The sequence below is a fragment of the Cannabis sativa genome, chromosome 1 (genome assembly GCF_029168945.1).
Source record: "Cannabis sativa cultivar Pink pepper isolate KNU-18-1 chromosome 1, ASM2916894v1, whole genome shotgun sequence".
Taxonomy (NCBI): Eukaryota; Viridiplantae; Streptophyta; class Magnoliopsida; order Rosales; family Cannabaceae; genus Cannabis; species Cannabis sativa.
The window spans coordinates 45017612-45039367 of NC_083601.1; the positions used below are offsets into that span (position 1 = coordinate 45017612).

The 21756-nt window shown below is 30.4% G+C and overlaps 4 protein-coding genes across 8 annotated transcripts; 2 read left to right on the forward strand and 2 right to left on the reverse strand.

The window, feature by feature from the left end:
• Positions 1-74: 74 nt before the first annotated feature.
• Positions 75-2444, reverse strand: LOC133038792 (autophagy-related protein 8C-like). 2 transcript variants are annotated; one of them, XM_061117111.1, is made up of 6 exons: positions 2136-2444; positions 1907-1969; positions 1415-1470; positions 1279-1331; positions 531-649; positions 75-443 (listed from the first exon to the last, which is right to left on the reverse strand). In XM_061117111.1, the coding sequence occupies exons 2-6, from the start codon at positions 1941-1943 to the stop codon at positions 328-330; spliced, it is 381 nt and encodes a 126-aa protein (XP_060973094.1). In that variant the 5' UTR covers positions 1944-1969; positions 2136-2444; the 3' UTR covers positions 75-327. The 2 variants fall into 2 exon arrangements, with proteins under 2 accessions (XP_060973094.1, XP_060973093.1); XM_061117110.1 differs by lacking the exon at positions 2136-2444 and having other exon boundaries at positions 1907-2100.
• Positions 2445-6554: 4110 nt separating this feature from the next.
• LOC133038802 (small ribosomal subunit protein uS8z/uS8w) lies at positions 6555-8446 on the forward strand. The gene is made up of 4 exons (XM_061117128.1): positions 6555-6825; positions 7537-7677; positions 7771-7931; positions 8187-8446. The coding sequence occupies exons 2-4, from the start codon at positions 7545-7547 to the stop codon at positions 8283-8285; spliced, it is 393 nt and encodes a 130-aa protein (XP_060973111.1). The 5' UTR covers positions 6555-6825; positions 7537-7544; the 3' UTR covers positions 8286-8446.
• Positions 8447-10625: 2179 nt separating this feature from the next.
• LOC133038797 (probable beta-1,3-galactosyltransferase 2) lies at positions 10626-14919 on the reverse strand. 4 transcript variants are annotated; one of them, XM_061117116.1, is made up of 12 exons: positions 14280-14919; positions 14022-14161; positions 13489-13594; positions 13306-13367; positions 12986-13197; positions 12827-12890; positions 12601-12673; positions 12403-12523; positions 12198-12285; positions 11995-12120; positions 11778-11887; positions 10626-11199 (listed from the first exon to the last, which is right to left on the reverse strand). In XM_061117116.1, the coding sequence occupies exons 2-12, from the start codon at positions 14141-14143 to the stop codon at positions 11051-11053; spliced, it is 1233 nt and encodes a 410-aa protein (XP_060973099.1). In that variant the 5' UTR covers positions 14144-14161; positions 14280-14919; the 3' UTR covers positions 10626-11050. The 4 variants fall into 4 exon arrangements, with proteins under 4 accessions (XP_060973099.1, XP_060973106.1, XP_060973108.1 ...); XM_061117123.1 differs by having other exon boundaries at positions 13489-13588; positions 14280-14917; XM_061117125.1 differs by having other exon boundaries at positions 13489-13585; positions 14280-14909.
• Positions 14920-16207: 1288 nt separating this feature from the next.
• Positions 16208-18191, forward strand: LOC133038803 (uncharacterized). Its single transcript, XM_061117131.1, has one exon. The coding sequence runs from the start codon at positions 16394-16396 to the stop codon at positions 17492-17494; it is 1101 nt and encodes a 366-aa protein (XP_060973114.1). The 5' UTR covers positions 16208-16393; the 3' UTR covers positions 17495-18191.
• Positions 18192-21756: the final 3565 nt, after the last annotated feature.

Below are 21756 nucleotides of genomic sequence, written 5' to 3' on the forward strand. Positions count from 1 at the left end.
TCACAGTTGTGGTTTTTTTAAACATCAGCTTATTCAAGTCTTCAATTTTCATAGAATTGTTAACAATATGAACATGGTGATGATAATTTACCTTATCTATTAGACAAAGAAACTCCAAAGAACAGAGTACTGAGTATTTAATACCATTCATTTAGGATCCAAATTAAAATGTCACATATAACTCAAATGCTTTTCAGCAAATATAATTGATGGCATTGAATCTATTAATTACAATAGACATCATCAATGGAGTTTAATCATAATTGGATGAGAACATTGGTTTGAAGAGACAAAGCTATGGGAATGTACAAGTTTAAAGTTATTATTTTACTCAAAGCATTGTTGCTCATAAGAGGTCCCAAAGGTGTTCTCGCCACTGTAAGTCATATATAAAAATCCATCTTCATCCTTGTGATCCTCATAAAGAGCAGACATTAAGGAAGCTGTAAAAAAAGGAATGAAAATTACAAAACTATAACTTTTGAATAATGAATAGTATTTCTTAATAAGAATGGTTTCTTATAGTTTACCAGTGGGAGGTAAAGTGTTCTTCACAAAGACAAATATAGCCTTCTCAGCGCTTAGTTTGATCCTTTTTCGGACAACATAGACAAACTGTCCTACTGTTAAATCTGCTGGAACAAGATATCTGCAATTGAAAAAACAAAAAGCATTACAACCTTGATTGAATCCCTTTGATATGGCCCAAAAAAACAATTGAACACCGGTATTTGAAGACTACCAAGAACCACTTTACAGAAAAAAGTTTAGGACCCAACTCTCATAATCACTCCTAGAACTTCATTTAATTTTCCCAATCCTTTTAAGCATTTGCTTGCCCCAGAATCCAATCCAGAAAGATGAAGCAATTAAACTTTGCAAAACATATGTACAAGGCAAGCAACTACAACAATCAATTTGCTTTTTCTTTTTTTTTTCCTTAAAGAAATTCACCTCAGAAACCAATTATATCGTGTCCATATTGGCAAGCTCAAGATTAAACTTTGAACAATATCAATATCATATATAACATTTCTAAGGAAATGACTAAGCCCAAAAACCAAGACCAATGCAGACAGTTAGGTGGATATAGAATAATTTATATGATTCACAAGGCAAGTATGCATCAAATTACCCTGTCTCACTGGCACCTTTAGAGACTTAATAAATGAAGTTAGAAACTATGGCAAGCTTAACATGCATAAAAAAAACAATTTGCAGATTTAGATTCCAGCAAAACCAATAATGTAATTGTAACAGAAAGATTGGACTACTAACTTCTTCTTATCAATGTCAGGAATGTCACTTTTTCCAGCCTTCTCCACAATAACCTGAATGACACAATCAAGTTAATTATACATCCAAAGAGTTAAAACTAAGCAAACATATTCTTCATAAAGGAGAAACGTTGTACAGGTATTCTGTCTGGATACTTCTCTTTGATGCGAAGAGCTTCAGCCTGCCTCCTTTCTATATTGGGAAGACCAAAAAGCCATAAGAAAATAAACCAAAAATAATCAAGCAAAAAAACAATGTTCAATCATATTCAAGAACAATCTTAAGTTGTGTAAGCATGAAAAATGTCATTAGTAGGGGCTAACTATGATAATATAAAACCACTCAGAGACCAAGCCAAACAATAAAGTTGCTATGCTAGCACTAATACCAGGATTTTTGGATATGTTAAACCATGCCCAATCTTTCTAAAAAAAACCCAAGATCAGAAAGAACCGTAGTCTTCTTTAATTCATTCCATACTCAACGTAAAACCAACTCATAAGCAATTCAAAATACCCAATTCATCTATTTAATTCAACCCAAGTGGGAATATAAAAATTCTATTTTCAATTTAAAAATATCATTGATAAACAAACAAACATAATAATAAAATTGAAAAGGAACAAACCCATTGGATGTTCAATCTTGAATGGACTTTTGGCCATAGTAAAATTTCCACCTCTTGAGCTATCTGCGGATTTCAAACACCGAAACATCACAACCCCACAAAACATCACTTACCCAGAAAGAAAAAAGTGTCATATATAAATATATAAAATGAAAATTTAAAACAAAAGATCAAAAGGGTCAGTGTCAAGTTTAACCATAAAGAGATATAAAAACCAACATCAACATACCAATCAGGAAAAATGAGTGTCAAGGGTTTGGGAAGATAAAGATTGATAAATTGGGTGAGCGGAAAAAACAAAGGGTCAAATCAAAATGGAAGAGAAGTAGAGATATAAATGCCCTATTTATAATATATTTATATGAAATAGTTTGGTTTCGTGGGCTTCTCCAGGAAGAGACTTGCTGAAGTTTCTTACCGATACCCACACGTAATAAATAATATATATATATATATATATATTTCTGTTATATATGCGTGCTTGTGTGTTTCGATATGCGTTTCGTTGTATGACAGTTTAAGCTAACTCTCTTCTCTTCCTATATCCCCGGCCCCAAGTGACAGAGAGTCAAGGATAATTATTATTAATAAAAAAAAAAGAGAATTATTATTAGAGATATTGATGATAAATCTACTTAAATTTTACATTTTGTATCACTTAACATATAGACTTAATTTTTTATGGTAAATTTGTAGTGATTTACTTAATATTAATTATTAAAATAATTTAAAATTATAAAAAAATATATATTTTCTTTTTCTCAAAAGCTGTCAAAACTCTCGACCCTAATCAGTTTTAATAAATTTATTTTTGTTTTAAATTGATTTTCAACCATAGTTTTGAATTGAGTGAAGAGATTTAAGGCATCTGATTTTAGTGGTAGAACAAATGGATTGATTGCAGGAATGAAATTGAACTGGTATACACCGCCTTTAAGCAGCCATTGTAGTCATTTTCCTTGTCACCTTATTCTTCACAAAACAAACATGAGAATCAAATTCTATCTAAGTATATGAGTATATAAACACGTAGAAAGAGATAAACACACTATTTTTTACAAAACAAAAATATTCTTTCTTATAAGATATGAATCAAATACAAAGATATAAACAAATATTAAACCTAATTACTATAACAGGGTATTTATAGTCAATATACACATTATAAATAGCTCGTACACAGTCTAAACAAGACCACAATTCAAAAAAAAAAAAAATAAATAAAATCCTAAATGCAACTTTCCTATTAAATCAGGAGCTGTAAATACAACATTTTATTTGTGAAGAAATTATAAAATAAATTAAATTGTTGGTTTTGACTTTTTTTTTGTATTGATAAAAAAATATACAATTTTTATATTTTAAAATAATGATTTTAAATAATAGGTCACAATAATATATTTTTTTTTGAGTCCAACACATTAGTATTAAGATCAAAAAATAATTTCTAAATTAAATATTAAATAAAAGTACCTTACGAAATAGAAGAAAAAAATAAAAGAGCTAGTGAAAGATATCTCCCAAAAAAATTGAAACGAAAAAAAAAAAAAAACCAAATCACTTACGCGCTATAAAATAGTGGGCATTTGGTATGTTTAATTTTAAAAATTAGAACATTAATTTAAGTTTGCGGTGTAATGCAATAATTTTACATTTTATGTATATATGTAAAAAATTCTCAAGATAAAATTAATTAGGCTAGAAACACAAATCTTTATATCTATTCTATATAAAGTGTGTCTATAAACCGAATTCTTGGTTTATGAGAAATTCGTGGGAGACTTTTTATTTATATTAAAAATAAAATGATTTATTATTAAAAATAAAATAGTTTATGAGAAATTCATGGGTCACTTTTTATTTATATTAAAAATAAAATAATTTATTATTAAAAATAAAATAGTTTATGAGAAATTCATGGGTCACTTTTTATTTATATATAATAAAATAAATAAAATAAATTCTATTAAATCTAAAAAAAAAAATACGATTGGGTTTTTGCTGTTGTACATTTATGATTTTTCTCTTCTTCTTCTCTTCTTCTCTTCTAGAATTACCATTTTCCTATAAAAACACTCATTAAAAGAAAAAATTTATATTTTAGCACATACAGTATAACTAAGAAGTCATAAAATTTATAATTTCGTCTTCTGTTAAATAAAAATAATAGCAACTTGAAGCATTATTATAATTATGCTGCTTTGTACATGCTGCGACAAAAAGGAATGTCAATCTTATTAATTTCTCCATGTTCTAGCTATTAATGCAAACCAGAAAAAGAAAAACATTTACTAAAACCCACCAAAACTTATCATAATTAAACTTGAGGCATTAGATGCAAAAAAAAAAAAAAAACCAAATCAGAGAGTACATTACAGTATTTTTTTTGATCATGTGCTCATAAATTAGAAGCACAATTAAATAAATTAGCGAAATAGTGACTAACATCCAAATTTCAGAGTTGATGAAAAATCTGCAACTGAATGAGGTAAAGACTACTACAATATTTACTTTATAAAACTTTTGTTTCAATATCTTACTATTATTAACACCATTTAATTTGGATGTAGAAAAAATAATTTTGGATTGAGGCGGCAATAAAAATAATTGATACTGTCCAGAGTTTTTATTACATGTTATGTGACGCATGTCATAAAAAAATAGATTTATACAATCGCAATGAAAAAATTATATGTGACAAGCCATCATGCAAATGTGAAGGATTTCTTACACCACGGTATATTACAAAAAACATATGATGTTATTGAAATTAAGTTAAAATTATAATAAAAAAAAGATACTAACAATCTTATTATGCATTTTACAATGCTATAGCATATGTTGAACTTGATGACAATACAAAGAGCTATCCGTCGTCATGTTCGCAGATATTGTGGAAAAAATATTTTCGTGTACTGCTGCCCAACTAATGAAATATACCGCAAAGGTGTAATTTTAAAAAAATAAAATAGTTTTACATGCCTTTCATAAGTTGATTTTTTTTAATTAAATAAGCTATGCACACCATGTCTAATCATTTTAAATGAAAATACATCACGATTTGTAGGAACACTGCCGCTTTGTCGACACTACCATATTTAATTTATCAATGAAAAAATGGACAATTCAGATATATGCGGACCCAGCTAGAATGAAAAGTGCAAAATACGAAAATTACACTATTGTCTCTATCGAAGCAAATGATGATTGAAATCCACCAATGACTATCATTAATTTTCTTATCTACAATTTTTAGACAAATGATATCTTCAATTATCAACAATTTAGAGATTGATTTTTAATTTTCTTTCTATCTTACACTCATTTAAGTAATGTTTCTTTAAGTATTGGAACATCACCTTTTAATTTATTTTTGGATTAACTTAAGAACATATTTAAATCATCAAGCTTTCTTAAACACTAAGGTGGCGTTTGGTTGGAGGTAATGAAATGGAATGGAATGGAAAGGAAATAATTTTCATTCTATTCCTTTGTTTGGTTGCATTTTAAAGTATTAGTGGAATGGTTATTCTATTTTAAAAAGAAGGGAATGACCATTCCAATGTAACAAGAAAAAAAAATTAATGATTTTTTTATAATTTTTTTTTATGCATTTTAAATTTTATTCCATTCCATTCTTATTCCCATTCCCATTCCTATTCCTATATTTTCATTCCTCCCAACCAAACGCCTCCTAATATATTACATTCGGTATTCACTTTTAATTGACAGCATTATAAACTATAATATTTAAATACACATAATAATAATTTCACCTAATAACTAATAATATTTTTTCTTTAATTTTTAATTGCATCATTTTCAAATAACATAGAAAAAAAACTAGCATAAAATTTAGTATACGTGCCTCGCACGTAATTTTTGCTAGTATATATTAAAAGTGCCTATATAACGACAAATTCTTGGTTTAACGAGTTTGGTTTAACGATTTCTTTTTTTATTTAGTCTTACACGATTAACTTAACGGACTGTTAAGTTAAACGTTAACAAATAAATAAACCCAATAATTAAACCAAAAAATTAAACAATCTTTTTTTAAATTAAAAAAAATATCTTACCCACATATCTCTCTAACAAATCCTACCATTTTTTGAAATTTTTGCTTCATTCAAATTTCAAAAAATAAACATAATAATTAAAACCAAAAAATTAAACAATCTTTACTATTAACCCATTCATCACCCATACAGGCAAACACAACAAAAGTCTCTCTCTCAATTTCACCTACTGAAACAGAATGTAATCATCAGTTGTTAATTCTCATTGCTTTTGGTAAAATTTACACCTTTAATACTTCTTTGTTACTTTTGTTGTGCTATTTTGAGTAAAGGTAGCTTTATAATGAGCAGATGAAATTTTAATACTTCTTTGTTACTTTATAATCGAGATTTTGAGATTTCCTTCCGAACTCATAATATAATACTTAATATAAAACATAGCATACGTGCATCGCACGTAACAATATACTAGTATAAAATATAAGTTTGAATATTAAATTCATAAAAATGTGGCATATTTTATACCATAAAAAACTTTAAATGTAAGAAAATGTGATAAACTTATAAATGTCATATTTTTTTGTAACTTTTTTTATAAAATCCCATATATTCTGTATTTTCCCATTTTTTACTTGTTACATACAGGGCCTAAACCCAAGTCGAAGCCCAACAAACCCTAACCCTAAAAAAGTGAAGTAGCGCTACATACCTTTTCCTCTCTTTCTCAATTCAGCTTAAGCTGCCGCTGCCTTCTCAGACTCGCAGTCGAGGCGACCATTGTGACGGTCATCTTCTCAGACTCACACCGCAAGTGCTGCCCCACCTTAGTTGCTTCCTCTCTCCCTATTCTCCGATAACGTCTTCACCACTCACTAACTCAATTTCTCTCTCCTTCACAAGGTCAGATATAGAGACTACACAACCATTATTTGTGTGGTCAACTGATTATTATTCTTACTCATTTAGGTTTGCTGCTCTTTTTCTATAAGTGTGTGTGTGTGTTTTTTTTTTTGTTTTTTTGTATAATGATAAATGACAACGATTTGGCCATTAGAATTATGTATGCTGAATTAGGCTTGGTGCTTTTATTTCTATATTTTATATGACACTGTAGTACTGATTATCTCCTTTTGCCCCGAAAACTATATGATATTAAACAACTTTTCAAACATGTAGATATCTGCACGTATTTTTTTTTGTTTGTGCTAATCATTTGTATTGCTGGAAATACAAGAACAATCAGAAGCTCATGGATTAATTGCACTTTTGGTTTGTGTATAATTTACCATTAGTACTGTGTATAGTGCTTCAATGCTTCATAGCTTGACCTCCTTCACTTTGTTTTGAACATTTTTTATTTTGTGGTGAACGTTTCAAGTGTTTGAGACTTTTGAGTTTTTTAAACTTATAATTATCAGGAGTATTTTATTATTATGTTTTATTTGTAATGAAGATTTTAGTTTAAATACAATAGATCTATTGTGTATGATCCACAAAAACTGCTTAATAAAAAACTGCACAAACTTCCCAATCCGCCAGTTGTGCACCACCTATATTGTTATTTTCCATTTTATTGTGAAGGGGTCTCATACATTTTTATACTATATGCAGAAGCTACCATGGTGAGAATCAGTGTCCTTAATGATGCCTTGAAGAGCATGTACAATGCTGAGAAGAGGGGCAAAAGACAGGTCATGATCAGACCCTCATCGAAAGTGATCATCAAGTTCTTGATCGTTATGCAGAAGCACGGTAAATAAATGTGAAACTTGGCTTCTTTTATGTATGTTTAATTCATTACATTGCTGTGTTTAATGTATTGTTTTCTACCTCTCTTTATTATAGGTTACATTGGTGAGTTTGAATATGTTGATGACCACCGTTCTGGTAAAATTGTGGTGGAGCTCAATGGTAGACTGAACAAGTGTGGCGTTATAAGTCCCAGATTCGATATCGGTGTGAAGGAGATTGAAGGGTGGACAGCAAGGTTGCTTCCATCTCGTCAGGTTAGTCCAATCCTATGAATGATGATTACTTAAGTATCTGTATGTTCAACTAGAATAGGTCCATTTATTCTTTCTCATTTTGGGATTTTGCAAATCTGAACATGGGATTGATTTAAACTTAGTTTCTGTTTGCACAATGCTAAGAAGTCTAGAAATTTTGTTTAGGGACAGTCTAAATGAATAGTTGTATTCTCTTAACCTTAAGAGTGTCTATTTCATTCTTTCTTACATTCCTGTTTATGTAAAAACTTGCAGTTTGGGTACATTGTTTTGACGACCTCTGCTGGAATCATGGATCACGAAGAGGCACGTAGGAAAAATGTGGGAGGGAAGGTTCTTGGTTTCTTTTACTAGTTTGTGGTTGAGTGTGAGGGTTATTTTTTTGACAGCATTTTGGAGAAAGTTCTGGATAGTATTAGTAGGTCTATGTTTATTACTGTTTAGACGATGTTTGAGTAAAACTAATTGTTTTCTATAAGCATTTCTTAAATAGAGGAATTTTTGTTTTTGGAGTTTTTGCTTCTTTTATTTGTTGCCTATAAGCACCATTCATCTATGTTTCTGGTTTTTAATTTGCTTGTTTTTTGTATCATATAGCTCATCATTTAGTTCTTCTACCTAATTGACCGTTACTTTGTGGTACTAATTTCAAGGGTCTGGTGTGTTATTCTAGGTAAGTCCACTACATGTAGATAGAGTAGAATCAAGAGAAATTGGTGAACATTGCCGTTTTAAAAAAAGAAATTACAATAATGAGAAAGAAAATACTTCTTTTTTTGAAGCAATGAGAAAGAAAATACTGATAGCAATTTTAACTAAAAATTCAATAAGCTGAAAATTATGAAACATCATTTTATTGTTGAAGTTTATGCTTCGTTTTTGTTTTTATTTGTTTTTACAAGAAATGTTTGGAGATCTCAATTTTTAGTAATTTTAGTGTTTTTAAAGCTTTTTTAAGACAAAAATATGAGAATTATAATGAGAAAAAAGAAATTTCAATAATGCTTAGTTGAATTTTTTGTTGTCTTAATTTGGTCAAAATTTGCATTTTTAATTTTGAGATTCGTGGTCTAGAGTTGAGTGATCACTTTTCAAAAATAAATTGAAAATTTTTAAGTTTTAGATGCTAAAGACATTCTATTTGTGATTGAAAATAAAGTCTAATTATGATCCATTCACTTTTAGGAATTTTTTCTTTGAATGAAAATTCTAGATCTCTCTTTTATCTTTTCAAAACATCTTGTATCGTTCAATTCCGAGTTATATCGTGATAGTTATGGCGAAAATACTATCCGGTCGTCGCAGTAAGAAATTGAAAATGAGAAATTGCGAAAATCAACAATAAAAAGGGGAAACTGCTTGTAAGGCCTCGGTCTTGGTGTTTTTTTTTTTGTAAACTTAAATTTTTGGCTTTATTACCATTCAAAAATTGAAAGGAATTCTGGGTGTAGAAGGAGAGCAAGAAGTAGAAGGCACTAGTGGAGGACTTCAAACAATGTTCTTTCTCTTCCATCTCTATCTTTTATGTTTAAGTTGTTTGTATGATTTTATTAGTTGCTATGCTTGATGCTATTTTTTGTGATTAAACTTACTATAGAAATATAGGAAGTTTTCACATAAATTGTGTTTATAATTCTTAACCAGATTATAAACTTCTTAATTTAACTTATCAATTGAACAGGAAGAAGAGAAATTGGTGCAATTTTATATTGAGTCTTAGTTTACTTTATTAAAGATTATAGAAAACCATTAACCAATTATAAAGTGCCACCTTGTAGTGATGCTAGGCATCTTGGTGCCGTAAATTGTCATATTTGACAATATTTTATTGTTATTGTTGTGTATGTCTCTTCTAATTTAGACTATCAAGACTAATCGAAATATTTTAATTCTTTTAAAAAAAAATAATAATATCTTACAAAACTAAAGATGCAACAGAAATAGATGAATTGTTCCTACTAAATATACTATCAGCTTCAAAATAAAAATGGCACCAAAATATGTGTCACCTTATTAGCAGATTGTTTAATACCAGTGCCGGCCCTGGGCATAGGCGGGCTAGGCCTGTGCCTAGGGCCCACCTAGCCCAGGGGTCTAAAATTCTTTTTTCCTATTTCAAAGTTATATATTTGTTTTACTGATTTTGAAAAATGCCATATTTTTTCTAATATAAGGGCCCAAATTCTTTTTTTTTTTCTATGACCCACTTTATTTCAGGGCCGGCCCTGCTTAATACTAATTACAAAAAAATTAAATATAAACTATAAATAAGAGTATGATAATCCGAAAGTAGGGACAGATCATGCTTTTGTTTTTAATCAAATCATTGATCACATTAAGACTATCAAATTCGAGCATCATATCCAACCATCTATCAACCTTGATCCAACTTAGCGCCTCTTTAATGTCCAACTACTGTTGTTTTGGTTTTGTTTTCTAATTGGTCACTTTGAATTTTTGTCAGATACAAATAAATACATGAACGTTGTCACATTATTACTGGGCTGATCGAAACACTAAGATGAATATACTAAAAATAATTATGTGTAGAAACTTTATTTTTTACCTGAAAGAATATACAGTAGCTGGTTACCATAATTGGCAATATCGATCAAGCAGTGATCTGAAGTTCAATCCTAGATTGAATATGATTTTCTCATGCTTACTTTGAATTGGGAGCTATATTCGTACAAATTTGAAGAGACTTGAGATTGACTCATTATTGGAGCTATACTTAAATTATAAAACAATTATAATTCTTCCCAAAAGTGTTTCTTTTACTTTAATGTATTAAAACTATAAATAAATAATGGAAGAAAGAACTTAAGCATATCTATATCTACTAATTTTATTAAGTAAAGGCTGCCCACAAATAAAATGGATTGGAAAACTTGCAAAAATTAGCTCTCCACCAATAAAGAATAGTGTCAAATGTATATACCATCTTGATGCCTTTAGGGGGTTTTGATCTGCTCAGAAGAAAATGCAGATAGGCCCCTCAAATCCAACCAGCAATATTTTCTCTTACATAACTTTCTGTACTTATCTACACCGAGAATAGTTTCCCCGGGTTTCTCTGTATCCTTTCCTGAATATGAAACAGCAGCTACCTGTTACCCTCAGGAACTCGCACTCCATAGAGCATGCTCGTCCTCACCACATCGTCGATGAACTTCTGCCATCCGCTCAACAGAATTGCAAATCCCACTGCATCGCCAATCAAATGAAGCAACGCAGATGTTGCCTGCCTGAGCCTTCCACTCACAATCTGTTGAAAACAACATATCATTTACGATTCCCTAACAGCATTTTGTTCATTTCTTAACTGTTCTTAAAAAAACAGGCAACTGGTTCTTCCCCATATTTGTTGCTGGGGTTAACATGATTGACTGACCAAACTATTAATTTAGCAATTAGCAGGGACTCAGTTATTTTCTCCCAGACTCAAGTTGTATGTGCTTGTGCATATGAGAACAAAGCTCTAGAATTTGTTCATTTACAGCCCAAGGATTTATGAGTCCAAGAGATTTTGTGAATGTTAAGAGCAGAAAACTGACCCCCAAAAATCTAAAATTTGGATGACTGAAAGAATTATCAGTTCAATATTCAGTCAACTAAAACTTCCAAAATGACCATAAGAGCACAAGTTCCTTTCAGAGGCAAAAGATTACAACTTTAACCACTGCGATTGCATAGACATAGAAACATTGCAGGCTTAGTATTACTAATTTCCCCTAGAGAGAAACATTTGTAAATATATAAAATGATCTTGCACCAAAAACATTTCTTAGATGTATAGTGAAGGATACCAAGAAATTTAAAATTATTAAAGAATGTTCAATTCACCTGGTGGGGTGCCGCAACAAAGTCTCCTGTCATCAATATAATCAACATCTAATCCAATAAACCAAGATCCTGTTGAAACATCTTCATTGGCATATTTGTGCAGCAGATCTCTGACAGAATTAAGCAATAAAATTATAGCTTAGTTGCCAACGCGTTCACTATATCGATCTTAGAACTTAATTTTGAGTTTACAAGTTATGACTAGAAGAGAACTTACTGGTTTATTGATATATATGTGGCTAACTCTTTTGAGATAGCATATAATTGTCCTGTAGCATGCCGGAAATATTTGTTCCCTGCTGTACCGAATTTCCAATACTCGGGTTCATGGTACCTCACCCCCCTATTCACACAAATAATACAATAAAAACCACATCCCGATATTGTATCAAAATAAAGAAAATTAAGAATTAAACTTACTTTCGAGCCAGGACTGGACCAGACTTCATACAACCAACATAAACTCGAGATTTCGTACGATACCTAGATAGTGTTGCCCCAAGTGTGGCTGTTGAAAATAAAAGGCAAAACTTCAAATAAAGTTAAGAATGGGGAAATTTTAGAACAGCAACAACAGCGAACAGTTTATGAATGAGCAACATCATCAACTGAGACTTCTGTTTACCTATATTAACATGAACATCATCATCAACTTTGACATAAAATTCTGCATCCCACATAGCCACAGCGGTGGAAAAAAAGGTTTTTGTCTTGGCTGATAACTCCATGTAACCCTCAACATGATTCTGTGTAAATTTAAGTAAATTAATAAATTATACAGCCTGAACTTTAGCAGACAAAATTAAATGGATAAGCAACTCACCAGCCTCATGAAGTCTCCCTGCATAAGCTCCTCAGCTTCAATAGCTTTATCAAGAATACCCCCAGATGTTGAACTAAAAGGAAAACGATAAATAAAAAGGATGCTCAGGTCACAAAGCTATTAAGAACAAATAACTATAATTATTTGTTCTTAATAGCTTGTTGCATTAACAAAAAAAAAAAACTATAATTGCATTAGACAAATATACTAAGGTATAAATTCTAACCTGTGACCTATAACAAAGCGTATCACTATGCCCTTCTCTTCTTCCAACTTCTTTCTTTTCTCGCCTGGTAAGAATAATTCAAGCAGATCTCATTAGTCATAAATAAGCAGCTGAAACAGCATGAAAATACAAAGAAAACAGAACGACTATCTAAAGCACCTTGAGGCATCCAAGTCATACGAACCGAATCTCTTCTCTTCCGGCTACTAAATGCTGTATTGATTCCTATAACCATTGAGTACTTTCTTTTTGAGGTAGATTCAACAGTCTTCAAATTTCCAGATACAGAATTTTCATTATGTACAGTCTCGCGGGCTGCCCTTGCAGCTGCTAACTTCATCTCCAAATCTGAAACTGTCTTATTTATCATCCTGCATATCATATCAGCAATAATTGTTGTAGTTCCAGTCAGTGAAAATACTAGAAATTAACAAATGTAACTCCTCTACAGCTTAAGGAAAGGCACAAGAATGACCTACCGAATGACCTGTTGAGTATCGGCCAACTCTTGTAGACCATCAGTGGATGCATTCTTCACAACCTTTTCCACCATGAGCATAAATTTATCAATGACATAAAATCAAATTTATGTTAATAAAGCTGAGATTAGAACAATGAATGGCTTGATTATATTCTGGATGAAGTATGATGAACACACTTACAACTTTCGAACTACAACCCTTGGATTCTATGTCTAACTGTTTATTGCTCGTTTCAGATGTTCTTGAGGTATTTCCAATTTCAGGCATAATCCACATCCTGCTACAACTCCAAAATTATATAGCATAAAGTTGGTTATGAAACAACAACAATATCTTATGGTAATAAAGTGAAAATGATACAGTTAAACAGGAAATAACAGAATTTTGAACATCGCTGTTCACATAGCACGATCCATTAATGATAATTAATTACTTCCAACACCAGTTCTACATGATAAACTTTCCAGCAATTATATTATAAGGGGGAATGAATAATTAGGATTTTCAGATTTTCATTTCCGCCTTATATATAACGGGGATTGAAAGTTCTGATATACTAAGCCATAACTAAAATTTGACTGAAGAATTAAGAATGGAAACTTTCATTACAATGCCAGACAAAACCATATTACAAAATTCACAAGAAACACCCCAACTGAGAGCATAAATCTCTCAAATATGAAAAATTATATGAGCCCATTAAAGAAAAGTACCTATTGGTGAAGAACATTCCTGCACAAAAGCTGCCAAAGCAAAGCAAAAGAGCCCAATTCCTTCTCATAACATTTCTTTTAGCTAAATCACCGGTAACCCCTCCTCTGCTCCTCACCGACATTTTGTTCCCTAGTATTTCCTTGGGAAACAGAACAACAAGAAACTAAAATCAAAGGGTTGAAAGAGTCGCATGTATATATGTACACATATAGAACCAAGAAACAGACTTAGATTCACAAATGGTCTAGTTTCCATACCTGCTAAGCATCAACTCCTTCTTCTTAAAAAATGAAAAAAAATAATAAACAAGAGTGTTGTAGTTGCGTAGAAGAAGACCCATCAACCGCTTTCACAGATGAAAGCACCATAAAAATGTAGAAGAATGAACGGTACGCTACTGTCACTCACCACAGCGCAGCACTCACAGACACAGTGACCGGCAAAATCTGACCCAAGCTCCATCATTGACCCAAATCCATTAACCAAGACGAACCCACTTATTTGCTTTTACTTCTCAGTCGAACCAAGTGAAAAAAAAGCTTGCATTAACTCTACCTATCACTTCATTTAAAGAAGAATTAAACCCAGACCATTAAAGATGAGATTTTTATGAGCATTTCTTCCTTTTTCATCAGAATATCATATGGTATATTTACTAGGAAATTTCTGATGAGGTATATTAACGTTTTCAACTGCTAAATCCAGGAATTACAAGGTTTGGTCGTTTTTATTGCGAGAGGAGTTAAGTCATTTTCTTCATAAACAATTTTTGGTCGTCGTTGTCAAGTTTAGATCAACGGTTCGTGTGTCCTTGTCTTCTTGTTTAGTTTTTGCCAATTAATGTGTTTTTTTTTTTATTTTTTTATTTTTATTTATTTTTTTTTTTATAAAATAATAATAATAAAATTACTAAAAATTCTATAATGCACTCTCTTAAAAGTGAGTATCCCAAATAATTTTTTAGTTAAATTTTTTCTCATAGTCATGTAAATTATATATTTTTTAGGGTGATTCTATAATGCACCATTAGAAGGGATGTACTGATGCACCCTTAACTTGTTTCGGCATCCAGAAAAAAAATTTAGTATAATTTTTTTTTCATATTCATGTATGTTATAGTTATTTAAGATATCCTACAAAATTTTGAAAAATTCGGAATAATTTACAAACAGTCTATTTTACACGCGTATAAAATAAAATAGTCACACGTGCAACACACTGTTTGAACATAATTTTCAGTGTGTTAAACTTTTCCAAATTTCTTAAAATTTTGCAGGATGTCTTAAATAATTATAATGTACATGACCATGAGAAAAAATTTGACTAAAAAATTATTTCGGATGCTAAAATAAATAGAGGTGCATTAATATGTGCATTATAGAATTTTCCTATTTTTTTATGCTGTTATCGTAATTTTAATGAAGATTACTAATCCAAACAGTAACCTTCCGAAAATTTTAAATTCATTTGAAAACTTCACAGCAATTAATCTTTTATAAAAACATATTTCAAAAATAAAAAAAATCTTTTAAAATATACACGTCCTTTTTTAAATATATATTTTTTCTAATCTTTTATTTCTTTATTATTATTATTATAAATCTTTTTCTTTATCTTTTCGGTATTAAGTGTTACGGTATATTTGATAAGAGAAATTTGATTTTCTATACTTACATATACCTAATATTTTATTTCTAAACTAATACATATCATCATTGAAAATATATGATCACTTTATCTAAAACCCAAAAATACCCCTCTCAAATTTTCCATACTTTTTTTTAGTGCAAAAATAAAAAAAAAAAAAACAATTGGTAGTCCGATGGGGTCCGATGGTGGTCCGATGGTCACCTGATGCTACTTTTGTATGTACAAAAACATAAAAAAAAAATTGGTAGCAGATTTAGTCCGATGGGTGGCCCGATGGGTGGTCCGATGGTGGCCCGATGGGGTGGCCCGATGGATGGTCCGATGGGTAGCCCGATGAGTGGTCTGATGGTGTAAATGGGGTGATGTAAATGAGGGTATTTTAGGGATATCATAAAAATTGTTATATTTTACAAATATTAGTTATTATTTGTTTAGAAAATTTTTTTTAACCAAACGTAAGCATAAAAAATCAAATTTTCCTTTGATAATATATGATCCCACATAAATAAATGTAAAAATATTGAGATAGGACATAGAACTCATAATTCTTAGCAGAGTAGGACTAAAATTTCCTATTATATATTTTTCTTCCTTTGCTCCCAAAAATACCGAGATTTCTCATTAAATTTTAGTTTTAACATTTATATCTTTTATTTCCTTTCTTATATATATCCCTTTCATATATTCTTTACTAAAGTTTACAAATCTCTCTACCATTACTATGGAACTTCCTTTGGACATATTTCTATATGAAATATTATGTAGAGCATCGCTAGAAACAGTAGCACGTTGTAGATTGGTTTCGAAAGAAGTAAATGATGCCACTTATGAAAGTTATTTCACACAACTTTTTCATAAAAGAACCAACATAACTTCGGGTATTCATATTCTAAGTCAAAAGCGTAGTAATTACTATACTAACTATATCTCCATACACTCTTCCGCAAAATTATCATTGAGAAAATTTCTTCCTCCTAATATTCGAATCGAAGCAGCCACCAAACAAGGTCTTCTCCTTTGTATTGATCGTTCATGTCATATCATTCCGAAATACCTTGTTTGTAAGCCAACAACCCAACAATGGCGAACTATTCCGAACCCCAAGACCCGATTTTTCACTCAAAAAATCATGATGCTTACTATAGGATCTAATCCTCTTCGATACAAGATTATTAGATTCTCTTCACGTAATTTTGGTGGTGATTCTATCAAATATAAATCTAAAATTCATCTTGCCTTCCGATGTGAAGTTTTTGATTCTAAATTTTGGGTTTGGAAGCTTTTAGAACAAACAATAAGTTTGCCTAGTGATTATGAAGAGTCTATTGACTATAGGTCAATGATTTGTATATCAAGATATATATATGCTTTTACTACCAAGAAGAGATTATTTGTGTTTGATATAGAGAATGAAAAGTGGGAATTTGTTACTTTGGATTTTGGTGAAGCATGCATTAATGCTAACTACAATGATAATATCAGTTATCAACTTGTGGAGTATGGAGGAAAATTGGGACTTCTTTGTGTGTTTAAAGATGATGACTTTATGTACCACTTATTGCAACTTTGGACTATAACAAAGAAAAGTGGAACACCATGGAGTTGGAGCTTGCAAAAAAAAGATTGCTTTGAAATTTTTGAGGAACCCTATTCTACTTTAGTCAAATTTCTCGACAATCATTTGGCTATGACAATGGGATTTTATAAAATCATATTTCATGATTTTATGATTTCCATCTCAAAGACTAAAATGGAGATAAATACTATGTTGAACAATCAATTTTTTCAAGTTGAATCTGATTGGCTTCCTGTTAGTTTATAATTCAAATGTAAGAAGATTTTGTATTTAGTTATCATTATTTTTATTTTTATTTACTGGTATTAGTTTTTGTTGAAATAATTATTTTTTTAATTATGTTTTTTCTTGTAAGATTTTCTTCATTATGTTTATTATTAATTAATATAGTAAAATTCGTGAATTATTTGCATAAAGAATGGAAGCTATGTATGAAAGTAGTTTTTATGCAATTTCATCTATGGAGTTTGGCACTGGTATATGTCATGGATATTTTTTTTCTTTCATTCTTTCAAATGTATGAATGAGTTATATTTTTCATAGTCAGTTATGAATTACAGTGATATGAAAAACCTATTACACTTTACTTGACAGTGTACTTGTATTTTTAACAGAGAGAGTCTTGTGATAAGTAACTTGATGACCACGAAAAACAAACAATATACTTCATTGAACAATTTGTTGGGGAAGGATTTCAAACAAATAATTTTAACGTTATATGTTTCCAATATTCATTTATTATCCTTTTGCCAAAAAAATCAAAAAAAACTATTTTCTTAAATGGAAAAATGACAATTTTTCTTGGAAGTAAATATACAAAACGGATTACTAGATTTAATTAGTAATGAACTATAATTATAATATTATTTGAGAAAATATACATACAAAATTACAAATTTAAATGGGTATGCGTTTTTTCTTTTTGCAGAACACGGTTACTTTTGGGAAATGATCACTTGGAAAATAGCAACATATTTGACACATGCTTGTATTTATTGAAAATATATGAGCATTGTTATTAGGCACCAGTAGTGCCTAGTGTTTTTGCGACATGTCACGTTGCGATTAGCTAGCGATACTCTTTAAAAGCTATTATATTAAATTATATGAGACCCAATACTTAGTCGGACCAATAGCGATATTGACATATAGAAGGGTGCTAGGCACCACTGGTTACGTTTAGCATTTCTCAAAATATATTGATGATTTAAGTTAAGCCTTTCTTCTTCTTCTTCTTTTTTGTTGAAAATTCCAGTTAAACCTTTCAGGTCACATACAATACAACTGATACCATCAATCTCCACTACCAAAAATATAAATTATCATTAAACTACAAGTTCATAGAACAGTAACTAGTAGGGGTGGGCATCCGATCCAATCCAACCTTTTTTTCTTCATCCGATCCAATCCAATTAGTAATTGGATTTGAAAAATCATCATCCGATCCAATCCAATTAGACCTCAAAATCCAATCCAATCCAATCCAATCCAATTACTAATTGGATTGGATCGGTTTTATCCAATTACACACTTAAATTTCAATATTAGCTTAAAAATATAAAGAAAAATACTTAACAAAATAAGTATCACTTTTTATTAAAGTTTAATACTTCATAAATATACTATTCTTACAAGTACATTGTAGCTAAAAGTTTTAAATAATTATAAAACAACAATATTTCTAAGTAATAAAATAAAACAAAACATCATGAAAATAAATACACTAAACAATCAAGTGTTACAAATTCAACATACAAAAAAAATCTAATAAAAATATAATAAATATTTATTACATTTTTCAATATGTTTTATTATATAAATAACTTTTTAATAGATATAAATGTAATTGGATTGGATCGGTTTTTAATTAGATTTTGAGATTGACATCCAATAACCGATCCAATCCAATTAGAATCTAACTTTTAGCATCCAATCCAATCCAATTGTAATTGGATATCCAACTTTTTGTAATTGGATTGGATTGGATCGGTTCGGTTCAATTGGATTGGATTGGATGATGCCCACCCCTAGTAACTAGGATTGTTTCTTCCTATATTCCCTTGCTCCAAATATTGTAGATCCGATTCTCACATTAGTGCTTCCCATTTCAATCTCACCATTCAATTGTTCAATTTTTCAATTAGTTGAAGAAGAATTACAACACATAATTTAATTATATACAAAACTTGCATTGATGAGTAGTTATTCCGAGAGCCTTACAAACCTCACTTCTGCAGTTTACTAATGCCCGACAAGAAACACTTCGAGTTAACAAAGTTCAAGAATTACAACTGAAATTTAAGGGAGTAAAGCACAGTTAAGAAATTACAAGTCATCTGTGTGGACAGTACCTTGAAATTATCTGGGGTTGATGTGTAGTCCAGCACACCAATGGTCATTAGGCCAGAAAACTCAAGATTTGGACATCAAACTTACATCCAGAGGGCTCTACACCAGATTTTGCTGCAGTGATTTAGAAGAAGTAAGACATCATTTTACACAAATACTTGACCAGAGAGAAAATGTATGCAGTCAAAATAATAACACACGCTTGGATGCATTGCCAATTAGATATGCAAATAACAGAGAAAACCCTGCTCCTCAGGATGTACTTTAATCATGTCTAGAAAAGAGTGACTGAAATTATCAATTGGTTTAATTTTTGGAGCTACGCCATATCATTCAATTTAGGGTGAAAACAAGATACATGCCATGAAAAACTACACCAACTCATTACAGCCAGAGAAGAATAGCCAAATGTGAATCTGAACAAGAGAGATGGGAATCTACTTGGCATCTTCTACTGCAAGAAAATACTTCTAAGAGACCAGAAATAATTACAAGTGGCACAGCTAATTTGCAAAATACATTGATCAAGTGAATTCACACACTTCTCCCCCTACACACAGAGAATTTCTCCCAAGACTTGCAACAAAACGACCAAATTGATTTGGCAATCTACATTAAATATTGAGTGCACTAAGAAATCCTAGAAAACATTGAGTCAAATGTGGTCAGCTAAGCATGCCATACTAGCTGGATGCCATTAGAAGATACATAAAATGGTCTTGCATTTAGATAAATCATAAATCACCCCAAGTACTAAACTAAACAGAGATTTGTTCTAAAGCCCAAAAGAATTCGGTTAATGAGGATATGAAATCCATAAGTAAAAGTTTTCCTAAGCAATCATCAATCCACTATTTTCCAAAGGCAATCAAGAACCTCGAGAACAATCTTTATACAAACATTTATCACAACATACATACTTCGTTTAAAATTAACTGGCATTTAAAACCTTTGCTCTAAAACCATTATCATTAATTACAGTCCTTATTACCTTCTCGCTAATTAGCATTAAAAATTGGCGCACCATCTGCATAAAACTAATAGCTAAAATCATTATTAAACATTCTTTTTTCGTCAACGAGATTATGTAAAATAAATCAAAGAATTCTGATATGTTTGCTTAGTCTTTTTACTTTTATATTTCAACTAATATCTACGAATTTTGAATTTTCTAATTCAATCTAATTCATACTTTGCGAATTGAATTAGATTGTATTCAACTATTTTATGAACATCATAACCTCCACTCACTCAATAAAATCAAGTACTACTTAGTCTTTTAGTTTATCGTAATCTTTTAACTATACTTTAGATTTTTTACCCCTTTTTTTTAGTATTTATATATACAAGAAATTCTATGCAGTTACAAAGCATTGAAGGAAGGTTATAAATTAGTTGGCACCACATTGAGTCTTGTGTGAATAAAATTTACATCGATTGTCTCCCAAAAAAGAGGACGCACAATTTATTGTCCATCTACATGAATGGCTGATAAAAATTTAAAGGAAAAGCCAATATACCAATTAATTCAAGAAAAGAAAAATAAAATCCAATTAATTGTACCCCATTTTATGCTACTAATAAATGCTTTTGTTTGTGGCATCGATCTATATATTTATATTGTATTAATAATTGTGCCTATATTCTTCTTCTTCTTTTTTTATTTTTTTATTTTTTTATTTTTTGTTATGGTAGGCAGAAGAAGAATAATTGGGATGGACCCATTTTTCACTCCTAAAAAAGATGATCAATTAAACCTCAAGTAGACGTTGAAATACTTAATTGTTAATAAGAGGGATACCCAAAAAAAAAAAAAAAAAATTGACAGACAAAAGAGTGGTTATGGTAAGTTGTAATAATTATTTAAGTGTCGGCAAAAGGGGATATATAGATGTAGTGACCATATTTAATTTGGTACATGTTTAGATATTTGATACCAAGAAATCTCCAGAATCTGACGAATTTGGAAAAGCATGGAAGATGATTCTTCATCTTAAATTCTTTTGACATTATTGGTGGCCCCTTATTCTTTGAATATGCACAAATGATCTTGAATCTTTTATATTCTCTTCTTGCTTGTTTTCTTGATTTTAGCTCCAAAAAAAAAAAAAAACTTTACAAGTTAATGTACAATAAGGAATGGGAAAGAAGACCCAAAG

Coding starts and splice junctions, on each gene's coding strand:
- LOC133038797 (XM_061117116.1), bottom strand. CDS start 14,143: ATGTCGGTGAGGAGCAGAGGAGGGGTTACCGGTGATTTAGCTAAAAGA. Junction 13,198..13,305: donor GATACTCAACAGGTCATTCG/GTAGGTCATTCT, acceptor TATGATATGCAG/GATGATAAATAAGACAGTTT. Junction 12,674..12,826: donor CGCTTTGTTATAGGTCACAG/GTTAGAATTTAT, acceptor TTTTCCTTTTAG/TTCAACATCTGGGGGTATTC.
- LOC133038802 (XM_061117128.1), top strand. CDS start 7,545: ATGGTGAGAATCAGTGTCCTTAATGATGCCTTGAAGAGCATGTACAAT. Junction 7,678..7,770: donor GATCGTTATGCAGAAGCACG/GTAAATAAATGT, acceptor TCTTTATTATAG/GTTACATTGGTGAGTTTGAA. Junction 7,932..8,186: donor GGTTGCTTCCATCTCGTCAG/GTTAGTCCAATC, acceptor AAAAACTTGCAG/TTTGGGTACATTGTTTTGAC.
- LOC133038803 (XM_061117131.1), top strand. CDS start 16,394: ATGGAACTTCCTTTGGACATATTTCTATATGAAATATTATGTAGAGCA.
- LOC133038792 (XM_061117110.1), bottom strand. CDS start 2,012: ATGTTTTGTGGGGTTGTGATGTTTCGGTGTTTGAAATCCGCAGATAGC. Junction 1,332..1,414: donor AGTATCCAGACAGAATACCT/GTACAACGTTTC, acceptor TGTGTCATTCAG/GTTATTGTGGAGAAGGCTGG. Junction 444..530: donor GAACACTTTACCTCCCACTG/GTAAACTATAAG, acceptor CTTTTTTTACAG/CTTCCTTAATGTCTGCTCTT.